Raw genomic sequence first — 9772 nt, 5'->3', positions numbered from 1 at the left:
TTTAAAGTGGTAAATGACGAAAGATGTGTATTTTTTTGTTATTAGGGTGAAGAAACCTGAAAAATGAGCCCAGATTTGAATTTCTGTTGGTGAAAAACATATAAATAGACACCAAACAACGCTATGACCAGAATTAAAATCGAAAACCCACCCCTAAAGGCTACAGGGTGAGTTACAACCCTTTTTTAATTGGAAAAAGGCAACTAAATAAAAAAAAACAGTAATTTCTGAAAATAAAATGATTTAAATCTAATTTAAATTACTAATTAATGATAAATGTTAATCTGGAATTTTATAGGGTTTGAAGAAAATGACTAAACGAAGAATTTAACAAATGGGATGAAGATAAATTAAAAACGAGCCCAGATTTGAATTTCTGATGGCGAAAAACATATAAAAAGACACCAAACAACGCTATATTCGGAGTTAAAATCGAAAACCACCCCTAAAGGTAAGGGTGAGTTTCAACCCGTAATCTGAACCAACCCCTTAGAGTTTGTATCTTTCGAGATAAGATTAAATATGCTAGTCTTTAGAGCAAATTGTATATTTCACCCTGTGGAACCTACCAGGGTGCTCAGGAAACACCCTTAGTACCTGAAAAATGTTTTGATGGTATGATCAGGGTCGAGTTGCACCTTTTCTGAAAGCTCTCGACTTGCCCGTTCCAACCGTGTGCAGATCTTGAAGATCGAATGAATACAGAGCCCGTCAGGCATCGTTAAAAAGGCTAAAAATTTGAATTTAATTATATATCGGTCCCTCAAGAGCTACCTGACGCTATAGGGTTTGAATTTTACCTGTTCTGAAGGATTTACCAGTCCCAAAGCGCGCTCAGAGGGTGAAAATCAACCGATTTTTAATCATAATATAATTAATAGCGTGAATTTAAACATTTTAATTAGATTTTCTGAATAAATTCTCCGTGTACACAGTTGCGGCTGTGCTAACAGCGCAGGTCGTGGTGAGTCCGCGCAGTAAAAGCGTCTCGGCTCAGAGTATAAACAAATAAAGCAGCAGCGCGAGAGTGAATAGTAAATAAATCAACAAGGCGACCGTGAAGCGCTATATGCAATTTCGCGCATCTGCTGGATATTTTTGTTTCCGCTTCGCCTCTCTCTCTGTCTCGGAATGAACTGAGAGATTGAATTGTTTGCGCGAGCGTTTTTCGCACCTGTGCAAACGCGGCGTGCACGTCCGCAGGCCGCAGGCAGCGTCCAAATGTTGCGCAAGCCTCTTTTATTTTCGGCCGCTCGAATTCTGGCTCACATTTTGCTTACTTACTCCGTTCCCCCGCGCGCGCTCCTCGCTAAATGATTCCTTTTGCCAAACTGTATTACAAGTCGCGCGCGGCGTCTCCACTTGCACTTATTCTCGACAAAAGCGCCGAGGCCGCGCAACGAAATAACAAACACGCACTAAATAACGCGTTCAAAAATAAACCGTCAAACGCAGACACTGTAGCAATTTGTCATTTCACACTCTTTTTTTCTCTTTGTTGCGCAGCCAAAGTGACTCCTTTCGTAAACGATTTTTACAAAGACATGTTTTGGAGAAAGAACTCGACTGAAATTAAATTCAAACTTAAAATGAATTTAATTTTTTTACTTTCTTTCCCAGTCCTAGCACGAATGATAAAAAATCAGTTGATTTTCACCCTCAGAGCGTGCTTTGGGACTGGTAAATCCTTCAGAACAGGTAAAAATTCAAACCCTATAGCGTCAGGTAGCTCTTGAGGGACCGATATATAATTAAATTCAATTTTTAAGCCTTTTTAACGATGCCTGACGGGCTCTGTATTGGTTCAATCTTCAAGATCTGCACACCGTTGGAACGGGCAAGTCAAGAGCTTTCAGAAAAAGTGCAACTCGACCCTGATCAGACCATCAGAACACCTTTCAGGTACTCAGGGTGTTTCCTGAGCAGTGAGCACCCTGGTAGGTTCCACAGGGTGAAGTATACAAATCGCTCTATTGTCGTGCATATTTATCTTATCTCGAAAGACACAAACTCTTGGGAGAGGTTTCAGTTAGGGGTTGGAGCTCACCCTTGCATTTAGGGGTTGGTTTTCGATTTTAATTTGGATCATAGCGTTGTTTGGTGTCTATCTATATGTTTTTTGGCATCAGAAACTCAAATCTGGGCTCATTTTTTAGGTATCTTCACCCCATTTGTTTGATTCTTCGTTTAGTCATTTTATTGAAACCTAAAAAATTCCGGATTTATATTTTTCATTGGTTAAAAATTTAAATTAGGCTAAAGAACGACAAGTTCTGGCCAGTACATTAATTTAAATAAAAAATTCCACCTTCAGGGTGCAGGGGGTGAGTCTCATCCCCTAAAAAAGCCCGCTAAGAGTCATAAATTATTTATTTAATTTGAAAATTTGGTTCAAATACGCTTGAAATCCTAAACAAAAATTGTCCTTATCAATTTGTGTCCAAAAATGAAGACCTTTATGTGTAAAATGTATAAAAAAAATGAAAAAAATTAATTTTTAATAATTTTCCAACTGAAAGTCCCCGAAAAATCTCTATTATGCAAATATTTTGATTAAATTTGAGATTAAGACAGTTGCCGACATGTTTCCTGCATTTATTCGATCAAAATTTCATCATCAAGAATTTAACGGTTACGCGGGATCAATAATTCCCGATGTGTTGGTTGATGCTGGGTGTGAGCGCCGCGGCGATGCTGCTTCTTGGCTTCTTCTTTTTTCTTCTTACTCTCTCGCACATACGAAGGCTAAGAAAAGAATATGAATTGCAGGCGAGTGTGGATAACGAGAGCCAGTCAATCACGCGCGCGGTGGAATTTTCCATCTTGTGCCGTGTGCGAGAGCTGGGAAAGGGCGTAATTTCATGCAGGTGAGTGAGAGAGAGAGAGAGAGAGAGAGAGAGAGCAGTTCAACGAACACATTAAACGGACGCGCGAGAGATGCGCCGGCCACGCAGCCGCTATCACAACAAACACACACCGCGCGCACGCACCAGACAAAACAAACCGCCCCGCCGCGACCCCAGACGCCTCAGAAAAAAGAGCAGAGAGAAAAGACGATGCGCCCTTTTATCAATTTACGCGCAGAACAGATATTTTCCCGATGCGGAGAAGCAATCGGCGCGGCACGATTATTGCGGCAGGAAATGTGTGTCAAGGCGCTAATGCAAGTGCGCGGCTCACGGCCCCAGTGAATAAGATGTACACACGCTTATAAGCTGGTGCAGTCGTGACAGGCTTTGGCGGGGTTGGAAAAAGCTAAAACTCGATGGGAAATGATTTTAAATTAGAATCGGTCGGAGGAAAGACAAATTTTGGCGGGAAATTGGCTTATAAAAATCTCAGAGCTGACTGCCAGGTCATTTAGGCCCTTGGAGGCGCTGCATTCGCTGCTATGGGATGAGTTTTTTTCATTTTTATCCACGAGGAAATGTTTGTCAAGGCCAAAATATCAGTTTTTAGTTTAAAAATCGACAATAGGTGGTCAAAGAGTCTTGATTGTAGCTCATCTTTCCAATCCACCGTCTCTGACGAAGATTCTGAGCCCACCAATCGATTCCTGAGGGTCGAATTAGGTAAAATGGGTGTTTTTCCGTTTAAAAAGTGCAGCGCGAAGTGCGAACTTTTTTCCCGCCAAAATGATATCAGCCTATTTTCGAGGACTGTTCATGCGTGAGAGCACTTACAGAGTGACCTCCTGTACGAATGACTTCTTTGGCAGATCCAGCCAGCTCACACGCATGCGCAGACCTCGCAAATAGACTCATATCATTTTGGCGGGAAAAAAATTCGCACGTCGCGCTGCACTTTTTGGACAGAAAAAACGCCCATTTTACCTAATTCGACCCTCAGGAATCGATTAGTGCGTTTAGAAACTTCGTCAAATCATTGAATCCACCTGGATTACACCTAGATACACCGGTGCAAAAGCTGTATCATGTTCAAACCGTTATTTTCATGTTTAGTTATGATTCTACTTTCCTCGCAAATCTTTTTGAATCGTGCAAAATCGTGTATTTTCCTTTTTTAGCGGAAGCAATTTAAATCATTGCTTTGCTGTCTCCAAAATGGCGGAATAGCATTCATTGCAGCCGCCATCTTGCTAATCTATTTCGTGTTTTTCAAACGCAGTATTTTAAGCGTATGCGATAAAAGCCGCGCGTCCACGAGCCACACACACACACACCTGCGGTCATAAAATAGGCAGGAATGTGGCAGAAATGCTTCCATTTTTTGGAATCCCACGATAGCTGGCTGCGTTCATGGTCATGCCCGCCTTGTTAGAAGCGCGCAAGAATGTCCGAGATAAAATAAATCACAACGATCTGAAGAAAAATTCCAGCGATTCAAATAAAGCCGGGCTAAAGCGTTTCGAAAATTCGATCGTCACTCGGGCTGCTCAAAAGATCAGTTTCTGTCTCTGTTATCAATCACTCGCTCGCGCGCGGTGGCCTGATTTCTTATTACTGAGATGGACCCGCCGAGGCCAGTGTGCCAAGGGTGTTTCCTCCAAGCGGCCATGTGGGGAATCTACTGCAACGAGTGTCACTAGTATTAATTATTCATTTTAAATCGGAATAATTATAAATTTAAAATCTGTTTTAATTCCAGCGACATTGCAGGCCGCTCGGCGAGCGCCACCCCCTCAGGTTGGACTCACCCCTCTGTTTAAAAGTGCATTTCTGGATTTATTTCTATTTTTCAGCCCTGAGAAACAAGCCTCCGCCCCTGATCCAGCGGCAGCAGATGCGCATTCTCGAGATTACGCCCGATTTTTCTGACTTTTCTATTGGTGAGTCATTCTTTCACCATATTTAGAGTTCTTAATAATTGAAACTACATTTTCTTCAGCCCGTCGTCGTTCGGGTTTGAACACAAAAGGCGAGAACGCCGACGCCGGAGTCTCGTGGCGACGAGCCAATTTGCGGAACCAGCCGGCCATCAATTCCTTCTTCTATCGCAACATTTTCACGGGAAAACGTACGACTGCAATTTTTTAATATTTATTTATTTTTTTATAAACTGTTGAAAGATCGAATTGGAATTGGAATTAGGTGTAATTTTGAAATTTCTAGTCCTTCCAAAGGAAAACGGTGGTCCTGCCGAGAACCGCTCGCATCTCTACGCCCACGAGCGCTCTGGCGCCACTTCTGCACCCAGTAAGCTCGGATCAATTCTGAAATATTAGTTTACGCCTCGGTGAATTAGGGTTCTCACTTATTTGGTTCTGGTTTTTATTTTCTAGGCTTCACGGAAATGAATGAAATAAAAATATTCCATCACGAGCAACAAACCGAAAAACACGACGACAAAGTTTATTGTACTTACGGTCGATTTAACAATATTTTTTTGTTAAAGAGATTGAAATTATTAAAATAGATTCTCAAAGATTGCGGCAGAAACATTTCTGGGAAAAATATTATTTTTTACCGGATGACTAACACATAATTCGATGTCTTAAAGGTCAAGGTTGTTAAATTAGGTTTATAATTCAAATTTTAAAAATGATCTCCTGATTTTGGAATTTTGAAAATGTGCTTAAAAGAGTCTCCGTGATATTTGTGTACGTTTGTGTAAAAACCGGGGTGATTTTCATTTTTGTTTTCGAGAAATACCACACGTCATATCTAGAAAAACACGAATTTTTCTAAATTTGTCGCGTTTTTGCCAATATTGTAAACTCCAAATCTCGGGTTCTAACCTTTAAAATTGCAATAACCACCCACCGTTGAGCTAATCTCAATTTTTACTAACCAGCTGATGGGTTAAGGGGGTGCATACCCTTCAACTTTAATTGCTAAAACAATTTTAAATCCCGGGAAAAATGTTTCTGAGTACATTTTAGCAATTTAAATTAATATAAGGGATTGAAAGGGATGAGGGTAGGCACCCCCTAAACCCTTCAGATGGTCAGGGGATATTGATACGAGTCCATCGGTGGGTAGTTTTTGCAGTTCTGATAGTTAGAACCCGAGATTTGGCGTTTGAAATATTGGCAAAAACATGAAAATCACGAATTTTTGACTTTCTGATTTTACCAAAAAAAACTGCACCGTGTTAGGTACACCTTGACCTACCCTGACGAGCTGAAGAGTTTAGGGCCTGTTAACCACCTTCTTTTCAACCCCAAGCTAAAATTTGTAAATAAAAAATATATCTGAAATCATTTTTCTCAGTTTTAAGAGTATTTTTGCGGTTCCGGGTGGAGGGAAGAAACCCCCTAAACCCTTTGGCTGGTCAGGGGAGGTTGAGACGAGTCTTACGGTGTTTAGTTTTTGCAATTCTGATCGCTAAAACCCGAGATTTGGAGTTTCCAAAATTTGTAAAAATAAGAAAATCACTAATTTTATTACATTTTCGTATTTTGCAAACTCCAAATCTCGGGTTTTAGCGATCAGAATTGCAAAAACTACACACCGTAAGACTCGTCTCAACCTCCCCTGACCATCCAAAGGGTTTAGGGGTGCCAACCATTCACCCCCTTCAACCCCCAGCTAAAATTGTTTAGTAAAAAATGTATTCGAAATAATTTTTATTAGTTTAAAGAATATTTTCGCGTTTTGGGGTGGAGGGTAGGCACCCCCTACACCATTCAGCTAGTCAGGGGAGGTCCAGATGAGTCTGATGGTGGTTAGTTTGTGCAAATCTGATGGTTAGAACCTGAGATTTGGAGTTTGTATTATTTGGCAAAACACGAAAAAGTCGAAAAACATTATTTTAATTTTTAAGTGGAATTTTTCGAGAGCAAAAATAAACCCCTCCCTGAAATTGTCAAAATTAACCCAAAATTCCGTGTTACTTTCAGCCGCCAAGTGCTCGAACGTGGAGCTGTGGGCGTTGACGGACGGGCGCGCGGAGGTCCTGACCCTGAGCCACGGCAAGGTCTGCCCTTTCCGGATGTGCAGACAGAAGTTCGGAATCGGCACGTTTGACCTGAGCTGGCACATGAGGCGGCGGCACGGCTACGAGCCGTGCCGGGCGACGTCGTGCCGCCTCTTTTTCGCCGACGTCGCCGAGCGGGACGCGCACGAGCGGCGCCAACACGGCGCCCACAAGAATCTGGCGTGTCGCGTGTGCGGAAGGGGCTTCAGCAGCGCCGTCGCCCGCACCAGCCACGTGTGGATCGTCCACCGCTGCTTCTCGTGCGACAGGAATTTCGCCAAGAACGAGATGCAGGGCCACCAGTGCCGAAACTGCCGCCGAAACACCGCCACCGCCCGAAAAGCCACCAGGGCGGACAATTTTTTCGTTTAAATGACCAGGGAAAAACGGATAAATTCCGTTGTGTTCGAGGAAATCGATTTTTTTAGTAGATAAAGAAAATGGCGGGGTTTTATCCGGAGAAAAATTTTACATGAAACGAAAATACTGATTGAATGTCAACTTGTGAATAAACCAAATGACAGGAAAACAGGTACACTCTATTATTTTATCTTGTTTCAATTATTCCAGGCGTAAGGAGATTGAATCCACCGGGATTCCACCTTGATCCACCAGGATTGGCAACTGAACAAATAGATCGGTGTTTTTTGCTTTTATTTTATCTTTGACGAAGTTTCTGAGCACACCAATCGATTCCTGAGGGTCAAATTAGGTAATATGGGTGATTTTCCGTCCAAAAAGGCGAAAGCGAAGTGCGAATTTTTTTCCCGCCAAAACAATTTGAACGTAAATGCGAGCGCTGCGCATGCGTGAGAGCTGGTTTGAGTGCTTGCAGAGAGACCATCTGTACGATTGACTTATTTGTCACATCCAGCCAGCTCTCACGCATGCGCAGTCCTCGAAAAAGGTTCATATTGTTTTGGCGGGAAAAAAAGTTCGCACGTTTTTTTAACGGAAAACCTCATTTTAACCTAATTTGACCCTCAGGAATCGACTGGTGGGCTCAGAAACTTCGTCAAAGACGGCCCTTAAGAGTTTTGGAATCTCTTTCTCAATCAAATTTTCTAAATTTAAAAAAACGCGGCTCTTCCGAATTTACCAAAAGAGTTTTTCCGCTGAATTCAATTTGAAAACATTTTATTTATTCGTTCGAGTTCTAAATTTCTCTCTTATCATTTTTCACGATCCATTCGCAACAATTCATGTGCGCGTCATTCAAAACATTCAGAAAATCCGAATGATTCCAAGAACTCGTACGCGAGGACGTCTTGAATGCAAATTCTATCTGTCATTCCATCGCAATCGCCCGTCTGCGAAGCATCTATATAGGGCTGCTGACCGTGACGTTGTTTAACTGATTTTGAGAGACGCAGAACCAAAATGAAACGGAAATCGCCTCCTTCCAGTAAATTTACCGCAGGTTTTGACTGAGTTTTAAATAATTAATTTCCTCTTCTCAGACTCTCCCACGAAAAAGAGCCAGAGCAAGAAGTTGAAGGTTTCACCCAAGAAAACGAACTCCGACATTCCAGGAACCAGGAAAAAAGGGACATCCCAAGCGCCAGCCCCTATTCCGCCTCATCGTAAGCTCGCAGTCATTTCTAAAAGAAAAATAATTCGAATCTAGATTTTTCAGGCTCACCCAAGAAGAATAAAGCAGCCTCGGCGGCTCCTGAGGGTCGATCCAACACAAAAAGGGCCGTCGATGAGTTATTGAGACACGTGGAAGACAGTGACGAAGACGATCTGTCGTCAATCTTCACCAGGGTGATGGAAAGAACTAGTGAGCAAAATGCGGAGACTTTTATCTTTCGCGGGCGGTTTATGAATAAGTTTTTGTTTCAGTTGAAACAAGACGACAGAATGATCCCAAAGTTGAAAAATTAGACCATATTCTAAATATGCTAAACGACTTGAGCGTCTCAGTCGCTACTTGGCAGAACAAAATTGGTGATATGATCGCCATGCAGCGGAGAGATGAGTAAAGACGACCAAAAATCTGTTATTTTCACATGAAATAATATTTTATTTGCACGCAGGTCGGATTCAAATGCAGCTCCAAGCAGTGGCAAGGCGCGATCTTCTTCTGTAAGATTTTAATTGTTTCCAAAATCGAACCAGCTCTGATTTAATTTCCAGTCGACCCGAGAGTGGCGCTCAAAAAACCCAGACTGGTCTTCTTCTCGAAAAAAGAAACTATATTTAGTGCTCGGCAGTTCTTCATCTTCATCTCCATCTGAAAAGGAAGAGGTATAAACTGGACTTAAATTTGACCCTTGGTGTTCGAAGCCGCCAACAGGTGGCGCCACCGTAGTACACTTTCGAAATGAGTTAAATTTTAAGGCTTTTCCGCTGTGACTTCAGACTCGATTTTTTCAATGTGCATTCTTCACTTAATTTTCTTGCTTTTGACGTGCTAAAAACCAAAATCAGTCCAGCCGTAGAATCGTCGGCAAATATTTTTTTTATTTAAAAAAATAGTTTTTCGATTCTACGGCGATTGGCTAAACCGATTTTGGTTTTGCGCACGTCAAAAGAAAGAAAATTAAGTGAAGAATGCATAGTAGCTAGATTGAATATGAAATCGGAGCGGAAGTGCCTTAAAATTAAATTTTTAAGAACATCTGTTGGCGGCTCCGAACACTAAGGGTTGATCCAACTGCCAATATTCTTTTTACAACAAAATTATGTCGGTTTAGTCTCCTGAACCCGAAGCAGAATGTATAGCAGAACCATCGGGCATCCGCAAAAAAGTATGTACCTCTTGTCAATGTCAGGCAGCTATTCAATGGTGCCAAATGGATACATTTTTCGTCTCCGAAAAAACGACCACCCAGGCTTCGCAACGCCTCTGAAGGGGTTGTCGAGGTCTGGGTCTTTACTCAAGAACCCT

General features: G+C 41.9%; 1 protein-coding gene and 1 long non-coding RNA gene across 2 annotated transcripts; both read left to right on the top strand.

Moving 5' to 3' along the window:
• The first annotated feature begins 4461 nt into the window (after positions 1-4461).
• LOC135934367 (uncharacterized) lies at positions 4462-4789 on the top strand. Its single transcript, XR_010574111.1, has 3 exons — positions 4462-4548; positions 4609-4646; positions 4703-4789. It is a non-coding gene; the product is annotated as an uncharacterized LOC135934367 (long non-coding RNA).
• Positions 4790-4853: 64 nt separating this feature from the next.
• Positions 4854-7251, top strand: LOC135943446 (zinc finger protein ZFMSA12A-like). Its single transcript, XM_065489981.1, has 3 exons — positions 4854-4977; positions 5073-5156; positions 6803-7251. Exon 3 carries the CDS (start codon positions 6895-6897, stop codon positions 7249-7251), a length of 357 nt encoding a protein of 118 aa, XP_065346053.1. The 5' UTR covers positions 4854-4977; positions 5073-5156; positions 6803-6894.
• The last annotated feature ends 2521 nt before the right edge of the window (positions 7252-9772 follow it).

The sequence above is a fragment of the Cloeon dipterum genome, chromosome 1, assembly GCF_949628265.1.
Source record: "Cloeon dipterum chromosome 1, ieCloDipt1.1, whole genome shotgun sequence".
NCBI lineage: Eukaryota > Metazoa > Arthropoda > Insecta > Ephemeroptera > Baetidae > Cloeon > Cloeon dipterum.
Note: the sequence above shows the minus strand (reverse complement) of the source record. Positions and strands in the feature narration are given on the sequence as shown.